General features: G+C 38.1%; 1 protein-coding gene across 1 annotated transcript; it reads right to left on the minus strand.

Moving 5' to 3' along the window:
* Positions 1-12,300: 12,300 nt before the first annotated feature.
* Positions 12,301-15,295, minus strand: LOC117986822 (uncharacterized). Its single transcript, XM_034973742.2, has 4 exons — positions 15,242-15,295; positions 14,329-14,531; positions 13,972-14,061; positions 12,301-12,742 (listed from the first exon to the last, which is right to left on the minus strand). Exons 2-4 carry the CDS (start codon positions 14,509-14,511, stop codon positions 12,479-12,481), a joined length of 537 nt encoding a protein of 178 aa, XP_034829633.1. The 5' UTR covers positions 14,512-14,531; positions 15,242-15,295; the 3' UTR covers positions 12,301-12,478.
* Between the last annotated feature and the right edge of the window lie 1,937 nt (positions 15,296-17,232).

Raw genomic sequence — 17,232 nt, forward strand, 5'->3', positions numbered from 1 at the left:
ACCAGCGCTCAGGTTTTATTCTTAAAACCTGCAGCATTAATGCTGAGCTGGGGCCATTTCATCTTGTGCCAAGTGGGTGCAAGAACTAATTTTAGATTAAATTAATTATTAAATACTTCTTATTATCTACTAACTACTACCTACTAACTGTAGCTGAAGGGTTGATGTAATGAAGAACCAGCTACATATAATGATGTTTATTTTACAATTGATATGTTATGTACAATACGGTAGAGGTTGCACCTCTACATAACCATTAATTTTAAGTTTGTTTGTACCTACCTTAGGCATAAGATGAATAAACTAGTTTTCTTTCTTTCTTTCTTTCTTCTTCGTCTTTCTAAAATTTGCATTGAGCTATTGCAACTGGGGTAAGCAGTGCATTTATGCCTCTATGACCTGCACGCCACTGCCTATAATTACCGTAACGTTTACAGTGATTGGTAGGATAGTTTGTAAAATTGGTATATCTCTAGCGTATCCACTGCTTATCGATAAGGTTTACATAATTCTGTAACTTTTCGTTACAAATTAAGTCAACGTTTTTATTTCTTCAACATAAAATGTTGAACAAGTGCCTTCGCTACAACCTGAAAGATATAACTTGGTGACTTTTACACCCTACGACTAAATTGATTATATTTTTCTATTCTCTAACTGCTTTAAAGGTCTGGATAATCCTAATTTGTTTATGAAAGGTTCAGGCCAAAAAGTTTGTCTAGAGTATTGAATAGAGTACCTATTTGTCTGTCTGTCAATAAAACCTACATCCCGTTGACCTAGAATCATGAATTTGATATGTCTTATAGTACAAGTAAAGGAAAAAAATCCTAAAACTGTGAATTTGTGGTTAGGTAAATCACAAGAAAAAAATTAAACGAGTTCATGAACAAATATTTATATTTTCAACTTTCAAAGTAAGAATACTTATACCAAGTGGGGTATCATATGAAACGGCGTTACTTGTACATTCTCAAACAGATTTTTATTTATTTTTATGCATAAAAGTTTATGATTGATCGTGTAAAATTTCGAAAAAATACGACTGTAGTACGGAACCCTGTGTGCGCGAGTCTGACTCGCACTTGGCCGGTTTTTTTTCGGTAGTGCGAGCATTCTGAAAATCCGAACCAATAGTATCTATATTCATATGACGATTCGAAAGCATTTTGTTAAAGTCTATTTGAATGAAAAACCTTCCTATTTCCATTTCCATCTCCATTTCTATTTCTATTTCAATAAATTGAATTAAATTAAATATTAAATTAAATACTGATTATAAATGTGAAAGTGTGTTTGTTTGTTGGTTTATTGGTTTGTTGGTTTGCTGGTTTATTGGTTTGTCCTTCAATCACGTCGCAACGGAGCAACGGATCGACGTGAATTTTTGCATGGGTATAGTTAAAGACCTGGAGAGTGACATAGGCTGCTTTTTATCCCGGGAAATCAAAGAGTTCCCACGGGATTTTTTAAAAACCTAAATCCACGCGTACGAAGTTGCGGGAATCAGCTAGTAAGTAAATAAATAAATCGTAACCGTGTCGTCGCCCAGTAAACAGCCCTGGTCACTGGCGCATTTCTAAATCAAAACACGGCCCGTTACCCCGGAGAGTGACTTGCGGAAAATTGGAAAACGAAACAAGGTGAAAAATATTATTAAGTGGAGCGCTCACCGACTGCGGCCCGCGGTGCACCCCCGGGAACAAGCCGATGCTCTTTATGGTGCCCGGGTATTGTTTATTACTTGGAGAGCCGGTTACGATGAGTTTTATGTCATTCTTTCAAGATATACGTTGAAAGAATGACACTTACTTAAAATTTTCGACGGTTTTTTTCTAGGATAAAAATAGAATTTTCACTATCCAGCTTTTCTATAGGTGTTCATGCAATACACACATGGATTCATGGACATTCCTTGTTTTCTAGAGCAATAAGTATGATATACCCTTCTCTCTAGGATGCAAGGTATTTCTAGCAAATTTCGTATACTTACCTATGTGCTACCGTCACCAAGTTTGAAAGAAAGAAATGAGATTGAAGAAAAAAAACGTCTATTTTTTAAGTTGTGCCAAACATCACTTTATACCTACCGGCGATTCCTCCACTTGATTATGAAAGCCGCAATGCCTCAAACAGAGAAAGTGCCAGAATAAATTGATCAGTCAAATGCTTCGAGTCAAATGTTATCTTGTCATCACCAAAATAAAAAAAATCAAGCTCTTAACCCTAAAAGGTATTTTATTGTCGCTGTTCGCTCACCGAAACAAAAATACCGTAGGGCATTACCTTAAACCACCCCATTCGGAAGGTACATCCGTTCATTGACAGTCAATTGAGCCTACAAATCGCTCTGCGTCGCCTTAACGACAGCCTTTTAGAGGTAGGGGACGTACATTAGCCGCACGACCTTTGCTTATTGCCTGACTGCACGATTTAGAGTAGGTACACATGACTGGGTGCCTAAACTCATATCGTCGTATTTTTTAAGCGAAAGCCATTGAATTATTATGTACTAATGGCGAAAGCTATATCTACTCTATCTAAGCTTACAAAAAACCGGCCAAGTGCGAGTCAGACTCGCGCACCGAGATTTCCGTACTACAGTCGTATTTTTCGACATTCTGCACGATAAATCAAAAACTATCATCATAACATAATATCTATAATATAAAAATGAATCACTAAATGTGTTGCTCATCGCATATCTCGAGAACAGCTGAACCGATTTCCCTAGTCCTTTTTTTATAATATTCCTTGAAGTACGAGGATGGTTCTTACGGAGAGAAAAATTTAAAAAATTCGAATCGACTGTTCGCCAGGGCAGCTAGTTTATAAATAATGACAGACAGACAGACAGACAGACATCAAAGTGATCCTATAAGTGTTCCGTTTTTCCTTTTGAGGTACGGAACCCTAAAAATAGTCCTTTCATATTAATATTATGATACCCTACTTCGAAAGTTGACAATACTAATTATTTTTTCATGAACACATTTTTTAAAATGTAACTACAATTCACGGTTTTCGGATATTTCCCTTTACGTGTACTATAAACCTGTCTGCCAAATTTCATGATTTAAGGTCAACGGGAAGTACTCTATAGATTACTTGACAGACATGCAACGATGTGATCCTATAAGAGTTCCTGTTTTCCTATTGAGGTACGGAACCCTAAAAAAAGTAATAATACAACATACCTACTAGGTATGTGTGTTGTTTGTGAAAGAGAGTCAAAAAATGATATTTTCCAGCCATTGTCCACTTTGTCGCCGCCTGACCCCACTTGCTATAATCTAATATTGCCCCTCTGTCTTGGGCCAATGTTGGTGATACACCACCAATGTTTGTCATCATAGATTATTATGAGAGTAAATAAAGTTATTATTATGACAAAGATTCGCTTATATCGATATACCCTTGCCAAAAATCACGTCAACCCGTTGCTCTGTTGTGACGTCATTAAAGGATGTACGGGAGCGGTGTGCAGGCTCGACCGTACCAAAGGGAGATCTCCCATCGAGCAGTTGGTCGTGCTCGGTAGCGCCAGCTGGGCCGACGGTTGTATCTTGAAACTTCTATCCAGATTCCAGAGTCCAGATTGCAGAAAACTCCGATAGTGCGAGTACTGTCGGCGGTACATTTGTTCGGGACTACGTCATGAAATGTTATCGATTGAACAGCGCCATCTAGTTTCATCTGTGGCAACCGCCACAAGGACACACCAACAAACAAACACACTTTCACATTTATTATAGGGGTAGTGATTATTTAGCCTTTGACTGCAATCTCACCTAGTGGTAAGTGTTGATGCAGTTTAATATTGAAGCGGGATAACCTGGAAGGTGTATGGTAGTTTTTATAACTATAATATTCTAAAAATCTAGCTAGGATAGCCAGTTCTTGATCTTGTACCATTTTTAATATTGTATATGTCAACAAGCACGCAAATTTGTTCAAGAACAATTCAATGTATGTGTGTAATCTAGATGATTGAAAAATAAACGTTTTATTTATTTATTTATTTATTTATTTATAAAAATACATTGTTATTGGCGCCAAAGTTGGCACAAACCTTGGCCAGTATAACTCATATCCTATAAACACATGAGACGCGAAGGGGCGAAGACGCAGGTAACTCGGAGGAAAATGTAATTTGGCAAATTGAATTACATCGTCCACTAGCCCCCGGATATATTTCTGGGAGAAGTGCTCTTTGTGACATGTTATTGAATGGAGTCTTGATGGATACCCGGATCATTTTTGTCAACGACCGTAATGGATACGGCGCTAGGTGACTTTGATACCTACTAGGTAGGTAGCAGTGGCGTGCACAGGGTTTTAAGCCAGGGTAAGCATTAGTTAGGTAGAAACCGTGTTTACTGGCAGGTCATAATGAAAAATATGCATTGAGCTATTACAACTAGGGTAAGCAGTGCATTTATGCCTCTACTAGCTTATGCTCGCGACTTCGTCCGCGTGGACTACAAAATTTCAAAACCCTATTTCACCCCCTTAGGAGTTGAATTTTCAAAAATCCTTTCTTAGCGGATGCCTACGTCATAATAGCTATCTGCATGCCAAATTTCAGCCCGATCCGTCCAGTAGTTTGAGCTGTGCGTTGATAGATCAGTCAGTCAGTCAGTCAGTCAGTCAGTCAGTCACCTTTCCCTTTTATATATATAGATAGAAGATAGATGACCTGCACGCCACTGGTAGGTAGGTACCTATTATTTGAATTGGTATTTCTCACCCTAACATGTTCATAGTCTCACTAAGTCAGGACAATTTTTTCCGTGTCGCGGGCGTCGTGAAAAAAAATCGTCAAAATCGATTAACAAGTAATTGACAGACATATCTTCGAACTAGCTGATTCTGGCGACTTCGTCCGCGAGGAGTTAGGTAGGTTTTTAAAAACCTCGTGGAAACACTTTAATTTTCCGGGATAAAAAGTAACCTAATACTATATGTCAATATCACGGTCTTTAACTATAACCACACGAGTAGATATCCCACCATGCAATAAATCACGCTGATCTTGCTTACTATATTACGCGACAGGTCAAGATGGCAATCTTGCGTAACACGGTGCGGGCGAGCGCGACTGACGCTAACCTGGGATGTGATTATTTTGTTATCGCTTCTAGGCACGGGTTTTCCAAAAGAAATAGTTAAGACTGCAGGTAACTAGCTACGGCTAATCTTAACATCAAAATAATAATAAAGGTAGACTTCCTTATCTACCTTTTCGCACATTGCACGTGAAAAAAACTTTTTTTGCACAATATTCAGGACATAAAATGATTCAATTTGAATACTAGCACGCAGTCCGTTGTTGTCTAAATTCGAGCACGACACCGTCGGCCCCGGGGAACAGACGCGGTTACAACAGTTAAAAGTAAAGAGATGCCACGTGAGCCGCTACAATTTATATGTAAATCAGACGCGGGGCTGACTAGTCTGAGAGCTTGCGGTCTGATTTGATTTAAATTTAATTTAAAACATCTTTACTGCTTAACACTATTGTAGAGGTGCAACCTCTGCCGTCACTTAGCTGAACTTCGCAGCTGCCACTCAACAACATTCAAATTTGGAACGCTGTGGAGAATCCTCCTGATCTTGCACGAATCAAGAATCCACATTCCCTACCGAACAATCTTCACGTGAACATCTTCTATCATTGTATATAATACTAGCTGACCCGGCGAACTTCGTACCGCCTAACAGTCGTTTTTTTTTTTTTTTTTTAATATTTACTTACTTATCTCTCCGTAAGAACCATCCTCGTACTTCAAGGAATATTATAAAAAAAGAATTAGCGAAATCAGTTCAGCTGTTCTCGAGATTTGCGATCAGCAACACATTTATCGATTCATTTTTATATATAGAAATTATAGGGCTCGCGAGCCAGTTATTGTAAATAGCATAGCAATTCATCCATCCATCCATCAGCCTGTTTGCGTCCACTGCTGGACATAGGCCTTTCCAAGAGCGCGCCACCAAACACGGTCCTCCGCCTTCCTCATCCAACCGCTCCCCACCACCTTCTTCAGGTCTTCAAATAGCATAGCAATTGTAAAGTATAAAATGTAAAAACCGTACATCTTTATAATAATATAGCTGGTTCATAATTCTTCAACCCTCCAGCTAGACTATCACAAAGAATAAATAATACAGGATAATATGCTAGAACAAAGGGCGACCTTATCAGTGATCTCTTCCCAGGTAACCCATAATAATTATTGAGGTATTTTATAGGGTTCCATACCTCATACCTTCGTACCTCGGTGGGGTACCGTTTACCACCCTTAAAATTCGTCAAGTTCAGTCAGTAAGTTTCTCATTCTGTACGCAGAAAAAACATGGTAACGGTTTGAATATTACGATCAATACGTACACAGTTCTTGCACTATAAATGCGGGTCGCGTCAGTCTCCCGAGACGAATCTAATTGCATTTCGCTGAGGTGAGCTCTCAGACTTCACTTACTTTTTACTGCCATCTGCGGCAGATAATCAGATAATTTCCCTTGTCTACAGGCTTTAAGATACCTTTACATACTCTATCCGTGGAAAGAAGTTAGCATATCACTCTCTCTGCTGCTTGATCCTGCTGGATGATGCCAACGACTTCGTTCAAAAAACAAAACCTACCTAGATCAATGACATATTAAGAAGTACAGTAGGCGGCAGAAAGTAATGTACATCGGCCTTTAAGAATGACATTTCGGCTTTGTAGAGCGTTGTCTCTGTCACTCATATCTATATAACGTTTTATCGGTCTCAACGACAGAGAAAACGCTCTACAAATTTGCTATCTCCTTCTAAAGGTCTATGTACATTACTTGCTGCCACGTACTGTAGGCATTAGTGATGTAACGAATATTCGCATTCGCGAATATTAGCATATTTTGCACATTCTCATTCCACGAAATTACAGCGAATGTTTTGCGAATATAAAAATATTTTTTTGATGTAATAGTTGGTTAGTAAAAAAAAAACCATTAATTTCTTATGTTTTTTAATGTAATAAAAAGTAACTTAACCTCGTAATCAGTCTTCTCTTTATCGTTTGGTAACGGGACTCCGCCGCCATGTCACCAAGTCATAGACAAATGGCGCCAAATTTAAACAAAAACTGCCCCCCAATTGTGTAAGAATAACCATTTCATGGCTATCGCAATCGTCAAGAAATTCTGCCATTTGATTGGTTGATTCGCTGTTTACATTTTTTCACAGCCAATCAAAGGGCAGAATTCTTGACGATTGCGATAGCCATGAAATGGTTATTCTTACACAATTGGGGGGCTGAATATTCGCATTCGCATTGGCATTCGCGAATGTTGGCAGCAGATATTTGACATTCGTTACATCACTAGTAGGTATAGTTTGCAATACAAGAGCATTATTTGTTGAGTCAAAGGGACAATCCCATGTCCGGCTAACATAACCCCCAGGTGGCATGTGTCAAAACTATCCGCTTAGCCCCGTAATCCCCCATCCTGCGTCCACTACATTCTGACATAGTTTACTTTTTGTCCCCCTTTCCGCGAGTAAATATGACGGGATAGGATTAAAATTTATAGTGATAAAAAATCTTTGTTATGTTATTACTTTTGAAATTCTCATTTTGATTTAATGTACACGCTACTAAATTAATAGGAAGCGGTGATAGCCTAGTGCTTAAGACTACGATCTCCTATTCACAGGGTCGACGGTTCGATCCGATTTTGAGCAATTAAATATACTTAACGGTGAAGGAAAACATCGTGAGGAAACCTGCACACCTGAGAGTTCTCCACAATGTTGTCAAAGGTGTGTGAAGTCTGCCAATTCGCACTTGGCCAGCCATCTTCTTAAAGTTCTTCCCCACGAATTCGTCCAAAAACAAAACCTACCAAGATCAATGATATATTAAGAAGTAGGTATAGTTTGCGAAACAAGAGCATTATTTGTTGAGTCAAAGGGATAATCCCATGTCCATGTCCATGGCTAACATAACACCCAGGTGACATGTGTCACAACTATCCGCTTAGCCCCGTAATCCCCCATCCCGCGTCCACTACATTCTGACATAGTTTACTTTTTGTCCCCCTTTCCGCGAGTAAATATGACGGGATAGGATTAAAATTTATAGTGATAAAAAATCTTTGTTATGTTATTACTTTTGAAATTCTAATTTTGATTTAATGTACATGCTACTAAATTAATAGGAAGCGGTGATAGCCTAGTGCTTAAGACTACGATCTCCTATTCACAGGGTCGACGGTTCGATCCGGTTTTGAGCAATTAAATATCATGAATGAGAGCTCTCCATGATGTTTTAAAGTTGTGTGAAGTCTGCCAATCCGCACTTGGCCAGTGTAGTAGACTATGACCAAAACCCTTCTCATTCTGAGAGGAATTCCGTGTTTTGTAGTGAGCCGGTGCAGGTGATAGGTTCAATAAGTAGAAGAGATTTTATTAAGCCGAAAATATTGTCTATCTATCTCTTTCTAACCTTTTCATAGGCTTAACCGATTTTGACTAAATTTGGTACTACACAGCTATCTAACATGCCAAAGACAGATATGGGTTACTTTTATCCTGCAAACTCAAAGAGTTCCCACGGGTTTTTTAACAACCTATATACACGCCGACGAAGTCGCTGGCATCGTTCGTCTATCGTCTTCTATATAATATATTATATAAAAGGAAAAGGTGACTGACTGACTGACTGATCTATCAACACACAGCTAAAACTACTGAACTACTGAACGGATCGGGCTGAAATGCAGATAGCTATTATGACGTAGGCATCCGCTAAGAAAGGATTTTTTAAAATTCAACCATTAAGGGGGTGAAATAGGAGTTTGAAATTTGTGTAGTCCACGCGGAAGAAGTCGCGAGCATAAGCTACTTTGCAAATAAATTCAAAATTGAAAGATTGTCTCCCATTTCATTGGCCGGATTATTTAATTAAAATCTTACTGAAAGTTGTAAAATTAGCTTTTCAATAAAATTCAAACAGCGGATTCTATCGCAAACCCAAATGATTTAAACCAAGAGGCCAAAAATACGAATTACGAGTTAAACACCCAAAATCTGTCCATCCGAGAACAAATCCGCATTCTAATCCTCACATACCTACCTACCTACTCGTAGACATGGACCATTTCACAGGTAGCATGTGAAAAGTCATTGTGAAAAGCCTTTTCATAATTTATGTACCTAACAATTTCTATCTTGCTTAAAGTAGAATGTGAATATTCATGAAGCAAAATCTCACAAAGTTTGAAAACTATTACCTCCATTTTATCTATCTAAATATACAAAAGGTGACTGACTGACTGCCTGACTGACTGATCTATCAACGCACAGCTCAAACTACTGGACGGATCATGACAGACATGGTACAAAATATACAAAAGTAAAAAGTTTTTAATTTGCATGGCAGCCATTTGGCTTTCATTATTAATTGTTGTTATAGCGGCAATAAAAATACACACTCTGTGTCAACTCACTACTTATTACGGTTCATGAGACACAGTCCACTGACAGACGGACGGACAGACGGACAGATAGCGGAACCTTAGTAATAGGGTTGGCACCTTTCAGTTACGAAATGCTAAAAAATCACTTTCCGTGAAAAATCACCTGTGAAATCACTGTGAAAAATATAATAATTTTACCAAATGAAATCAGAAATCGTGCCCATCGCTTCTACCTACAGGACTCGTAAATCAGTCGTTCCTCTCATTGCAAATTAAACATTATTCTTTTCAATCGGCATTCCTCCTCCCGGGGACTTTTTATTGGAATTTTTGCGTATCCTAGTACGTGCCAATAAATACGGGCGCTAAGCGTTCAAACGGTCCAGACCCTACCATTTAGCTCTTTTATGTCAATCGACACACACAAACATACATTTGCCACGTCGTACCCTGCACACGGTAACTGTAAACACACACTAGCGACTTTCTGCAGGTCCATTTCGTAAAACCTGCATCAGCTCAACGGGTAACGGAGTGGACTGAAAACCGAAAGGTCGATGGTTTAAACCCCGCCCGTTGCACTATTGTCGTACCTACTCCTAGCACAAGCCTGATGCTTAGTTGGAGAGGAAAGGGGAATATTACTCATTTAACATGGCTTAACATTGTAATGTTTCTTTAAAAAAAACCATTATTACAATCTCAATTGTTCTGATTGGCTGAATTTGTGCGATTCTTGTTGTTACAACGTATTGTTGCAACAAGAATCGTACAAATAGTGAGTGAGCGTCAACCAATTAGAGGTGATTGCGATCGTGACATTGTAGCTGTAAGCTGTCATTCTACCGCAATCGAGCTGCTGGGTCTAAGCTTTTGTCATCACTACGACCTATGCCCAGCAGTAGACGTCTATCGGTTGATAATGATGGTGATGAATGATGATAATAAAAAGTGCGTTATAGCAATTTTTAATTTTTTTATTCAGATTTCAGATACAAGTGCAATCTCACCTGGTGGTAACGATACAGTCTAGGATGGAAGCGGGCTAACCTGGAAAGCCCCTTTGGTTTCTACACGGCATCGTACCGGAACGCTAAATCGCTTGTAACTTTTTGTCGAGCGACAAGTCGCCAGTGTAACGTGTCACTAAAACGAAATGCAAATCGCAAAGATGGAACACGGGATCCAACGTGTATTCTATTTACTGTTGCTTTTAAACTGCGCTTGTGTAATTTTGATACTTGGGGTAAAAAAGGAACGGATAAATGAAAAACACAATGAAATAACACTTATAAAGCTTAATTATTTATTTTAATCATCTTAAACCTATTTTTTTTCTGTAATCCTAAGTACCAGCTAAAAAAATCAACTTCGCAAAACTATGTGTACAAAACACATACATACATTAATATAATAATAGATAACTAACGGTTAAGGTGCGGACTGAATTCCAAAAGGTTGCCGGTTCAAACCCCACTCGTTGCACTATTGTCGTACCTACTCCTAGCACAAGCTTTTCGCTTAGTTGGAGGGGAAAGGGGAACACTAGTCATAATTAACAAGGCTAATATTCTTTTAAAAAAAACTTTTCTATATAAATTAATTAAGTGTGTCATACGAGCAGTTTTGAGTTTTCTTTTTGTAAAATTGTCTAAAAAGCCTGCAATTTTTTTTGTTCGGAATGACCTGTCTAGCTTATAGTAGACTAGCTGATGCCCGTGACTTCGTCCGCGTGGATTTACGTTTTTCAAAATCCCGCGGGAACTATTTTATTTTCCGGGATAAAAAGTAGCCTATGTGTTATTCCAGGGTATAATCTATCTCCATTCCAAGTTTTAGCCAAATCCGTCCAGTAGTCTTTGCGTGAAGGAGTAACAAACATAAACACACACACACACATACACATACAAACTTTCGCCTTTATAATATTAGTGTGATGTGATAGAAGCATTTGCCAACGGTTACAATTACTTGTTGTATATTATAATGTTAAAGTATCAAGTAGAGTTGGAACTCTCTATCCCGGAATTGTTCCTTTAACACGACGGAGGCGAACAACAAAATAGAATACAATATAAAAAGCGTAAAAGAGAACATATTGATTTGCAGGAATTTTTATTAGGAGGTGTTACCTCACCGTGCGATTTGCTGGCGACTTATTGCTTTTCTTGTGAGCAGAGTGAACTAGAGTGAGGGAACTCTCGGTTTGATCCTGAATCGACGATATTATGTCAAGTATTTTATTTATTTATTTTTATTTTTCATGTACCATTGTAGTCACATAGAAGTAATAAATTAAGTTACATTGGAAATGCTTATCTCTAAATAGAGATTTCTTCCTGTTCCTGAAAGATAATTTTCTGAATTTTCCCAGATTTGCATAAATATGAAGTAAGTAAATGAGTATTTTTGACCAAAGTTTTATGGAAAAACATGTAGATGCATAAATGTTATGCCCACAAAACTCATTACCACAAGCCTTCGATGTATAATTAGTCTACTATTTTCGAAAAACTAACTAAAAGTTGAATTTTCGCGGTTGGATGTATCAAACCACCTTAACTTACTTTTTATTACATTAAAAAACATAAGAAATTAATGGATTTTGTTTTATTAATCAACTATTACATTAAGAATTTTATTTTTTAATATTTGCAAAACATTCGCAGTAATTTCGCGGAATGCGAATATGCAAAAATATGCGAATATCCGCGAATGCGAATGCGAATATTCGTTACATCAATAGTAGGTATAGGTCGGGGCAATTGGGATATGAGGCGGGGGGGACGCCCCGCACACCCGCACGTCACCCGTGCTATCCCGCAGCGGGTTAGTCCGGGAACTGTGCTGGTATGCGGGGCGCCCCCACCCCGATCGCCATCTTGACCTGTCGCGTATTACAGTCGTCTTCCCTATTTTAAAACAGCCGTGTCATACAGACAGACGTAACGGACTGTTTGAAACTATGGTTTCATTGTTTTACTAATCTCCTTTTTTAAGGTTAGTTAAATTAAAAATCAGAAAATACAGATCTGGCAGCCGTTTCGGAGATGAGTTTTTCGCACGTGTTCTTCTTGTCTGCCTCATCATTCGAGTTGAGTTTGAAGTCCATGGGGTTGGAGTACTTCCCCTCGGCCGTGGCGGTGAAGGCCAGCGCGCGGATGTGGTACCAGGTCTCACGGTCGATGTGAGGGATGGTAGCTGTGACCTCCTCAGGTCTCACTATGACCACATACTCTGGTAGGAGGTTAGGTACGCTGCCCATGTTGTATGTCTGAAAAGTGGACAGTTAATCAATCAGTACCTACCCTTATTATAAATGCGAATGTGTTTGTTTGTTGGTTTATTGGTTTGTTTGTTTGTCCTTCAATCACGTCGCAACAGTGCAACGGATTGACGTGATTTTTTTCATGTGTATAGATAAAGACTTAGAGAGTGACATAGGCTACTTTTTATCCGAGAAAATGAAAGAGTTCCCACGGGATTTTAATAAACCTAAATCCACGCGGACAAAGTCGCGAGCATCATCTATCATCTATTATTAATGCAAAAGTGTGTCTATCTGTCTGTCTGCTAGTTTTTTACGGCCCATCTGCTTGTTCATTGGCTGTACTAGTACACCTTACTGTAACCCAGCGCTATTTTAGGCCTTTAGCTAAAATGGCGCGTGAGAAGTAATTTTTACGCATTATACCTATCTACTTCTCAGTCTTGTGAATTAAGTAGGTAAATAGATCTTTTTTGAAGATACGTTATTTTGTTTTAAAACTTTGAAGGTCTTTTCGGTAACTTAATTATTATCTTATCTTCAAGGTTAGTAGCGCACATTATACCCGTTATTATCGTAATTATATAATATGTATAGTACCTACGCGACAGATCGAGATGGCAATCGGGGAGGGGATGCCTCGCACACCCACAGGTCACCCGCGCTCGCCCGTACCGAGTTAACGCGAGGGCTGTGCGGGTTCCCGCCTTAGGTATATCCCGATTGTCATCGCAATCTGTCGCGGACTATAGGTGAAGTAGCTTTTTCCCGCGACTTCCCCTACGTTATATTTTATAGCCTGCTAGATAATGCCCGTGGCTTTGTCCACGTGTACATATACAACTGGACTGACGACCAGTGGCGTGCACAGGAGTTCAAGCCAGGGTATGCATTTAGGTATGAACTTATTTTACGGCAGGTTAAAATGAAAAATAAGCATTGACTTATTACAATGAGGGTAAGCAGTGCGTTTATGCCTCTATGAGCTGCACGCCACTGCTGACGACCTTAAGAAGATAGCAGGAAGTGGGTGGAAGAGGAAGGCGGAGGATCGTGTGTGGTGGCGTGCTCTTGGGAAGGCCTATGTCCAGCAGTGGACGCAAACAGGCTGATTGATTGATTGATTGAGGTATACAAAATTTTTATTCACTTACCTATTATAGCCTACTAGATAATGCCCGCGACTTTGTCCGCGTGTATACAATTTTTTTTTAATAGGTAGGTAGATAGTTTACCTGCGGATCATATTTTGAAGTGCTCGTTAAGATCCCATCGTTTACACTGTAAACGGTGGACATGACACACGGCGTCTTCCACACCTTGACCTGAAAATATGTGCATATTCTGTACAAATCAGCCAGTCTTAATAAATAAAACCGGCCAAGTGCGAGTCACACTTGAGCACCGAGGGTTCCGTACTCGGGTCTTTTTTTCGACATTTTGCACGACAAATCAAAATCTATTCTGCAATAAAATAAATAAAAATCTGTTTTAGAATGCACAGGTAAAGCCCTACCTAGTGTGAATTGCGGGCTTTAATTATTTTATTTTATTTTATTTTATGCTAGTCACGTATATCAATATAATCTTACTTTTATTCCAATAATAGGGTTGCTGTAATTTTTCGTTTTGACTGGATGCCACGTGATAGAGAAGCCAGCGGGATCGAAGGTGTGTAATCGATAAATATTGATTTCTGGTATATCTTCGGTATTTTGAAGTGGTAGACCTTGCACGGTTACCACAAATAGTAGAAAGTAGGGTAGTATCGACATCTCAATAGTTTCTTTAAGTCCTGAAACATTACAAAAAAAAATCCGACTTCAATACCTTTTACATGCCGGTTTTTATTTATTTGTAAAAAAAATATCACAATTATTATTATATTATTATATTATATTATATACAAATATTAATTACCTATTTTGAATAAATCATTTGACTTTTGACAAATTTAAGTGGCCAGTCCATGTTGGCATTTTGGAACTTTTTGTGTAAAAAAAGCGGGATTCTTTCGTCGAAAGCGGGACATGTTAAAAAAACGCATAGGTATACCTACCTAATCAGAAGTTTTTAAATATTTATCTTTTTATTTGAACTCAAATGACGTTTACATGACAATAGATAGCGAAAAATAGTCATATCATAGAAAATGTATTTTAATAAAAATATAATATATTAAATCAGATTTACCCTATTATTAAATAGCCGAGTCTTAATCGTCTTCTGAATAAAAACTTCACAGGACACAAATGTTTACAGATAGCACGCTGCACACACGCGTTCAAGTTATCCCCGAAAAGCGGGACTGAGCCTGTCCCGCGCGGGGCATTTAATTTTGATTTAAAAATCGGGACGTCCCACCAAAATAGGGACGTCTGGCAACGCTGCTGCCAATCTGTACTTAGCCAAGATGGCGGACTATGGTCGAACTCTTTTCATTCTTAGAGGAGACCCGTTCTCAGTAACAAGCCGGCGATGGATGATGATAATAATGAAACTTACGTGTAATAATGAAAAATATTATCCGAATTGTTAGTTTTAATAAGAGACGTCTGTATTCACTTATAGCTTGTTTACACTAACCATACGAATCAAGAATGGTTTAAGGTCAACGCAGATAACCGTTTTTTTCTGAGATCGATATTAATGTGACAATATCCGTGTTTGTATGATTTTACACGCACACTGTCATCTGTGTTAAGATAGACTTTATACGCGACCGCAGCACGTGACATTTTGTCGTGAAGAAACGACTGCTCTGAAAATTCATTCCCTAAGGGGGTGAGAAGTAGGGATTTGAAATTTGTGTAGTCCACGCGGACGAAGTCGCGAGCATAAGCTAGTTTTAATTATATTTTTTGTTTTTATTGTAGCAATAGAAATCTGTAAAAAATTCAACTCTATTATATAACGATTCACGAGATACAGCCCGCTGACAGAAAGACGGACGGACGGATGGAAGAACTTAAAACCTTCGCGTTATATTGAACCTCAAACAGAACTAAACTTCAAATCTTAATTACTTCCCCCTTATTTGAAATGCAAAATTAAAAGTAACATTGTAAGGGCGTGTTTACACTGGAGCGCAAAAGGTACAGATTTGTAAGGATGTAAATCAAACTGAATGTTTTATTAAACACTCAGTGCTGGGTATTCAAATTAAGTGGCGGTGTCGATGCTAAGTACGTGTGGAGAAGGATTTGTTTTATATCTGCTTTTGTCTTGTTGAGTTAATTAAGTTTTCCCAACTATGTATCCTGCTCGTTTCTTAATATAAATTATTGCCATAATCTTTTTTTATAATATATAGGTGCTTATCTTCCAGTTTATCTCTGGTATTTATATTCAGAAAGGTCCAAAAGTCATTTGTGGGAATGGGTATAACATTTTATCACAAAATTTCGCAATCTATTTGTCTTTACACAAGTTTAAAAAATCTATTAAAGGTATGCTCCTGAAAAAAACGTATTACACAATCGAAAATAATGTAAATGATAAAAGAGCGTGGCTTTGACCTACACCTCATGCCAGCAATGCGCGGGACTGCAATTATTTTTTTATATAAGTATGGCATAAAATTGTATATTATGAAATTTTTGAAAAGAGCAACTGCCAAGTTCCTTCCTGGTTCTTCTCGGTAGGAAAGGCATTTCGAAACAGTGGTAAATACATTTGACGATTCAAAAGTACTTGTAAAAGTTTGATTTAATAAAAAAAATTGTCTATATTTTATTTTATTGCAATTGAATTTTCACTTTTATATTAAGTAGGCTGTATTCATCATGGCATTAAAATTGTTATCTTTTTAAATACTGTTTGATGAAAAGCCTTCTCCATGTTATCATATCCTCCAAGATTTCCACCTCTGCGTTTCTGCTCGCAATATTTACCCGTTACTTTCTGTAAATATTCCCGCGAACATTTCGAATATAACTCGTACAAGAAAATTAAGCTTGTTTAATTATCTTCTACCTCGTGTGTACACAGCCTTAGCGAAACTCGATTTTACTTCGCGTGCTCTTTACTTGCAAAAGTCAAGCAGTAATATTTGTGATGCTACATTAATCATACTCATCAGCTTAACCCGTCACCGGTCCACTACTGAGAACGGGTCTCCTCTCAGAATGAAAAGGGTTCAGGCTAATTGCGGATTTTTTTATTATTGCGTCATAGGCTTGTGCTTGACGACAATAATGCTCAGAAAAGCAATAATGAGACTGAGTTTGTTGTGGGCTCTTCTCAGACCTGGGCGTGTTAGGAACCCTCGTAGCTTTAGTTTTTATGTTCGCGTAAAAATTATCACCACTATAATATCATCTTACAAATGCAACAACTGACTTTCAAAAAGTGTAATTTAATAAACCATTTTAATAATAATTTGAATAAACCATTAAACCATGTAGGTTTCCTCACAATGTTTACCATCACCGTAACTGATATTAATAATAATTAATAACTGCATAAAATGCATTTCTTAATAGTTATTATGATAA

Source organism: Maniola hyperantus, chromosome 12 (genome assembly GCF_902806685.2).
Source record: "Maniola hyperantus chromosome 12, iAphHyp1.2, whole genome shotgun sequence".
NCBI lineage: Eukaryota > Metazoa > Arthropoda > Insecta > Lepidoptera > Nymphalidae > Maniola > Maniola hyperantus.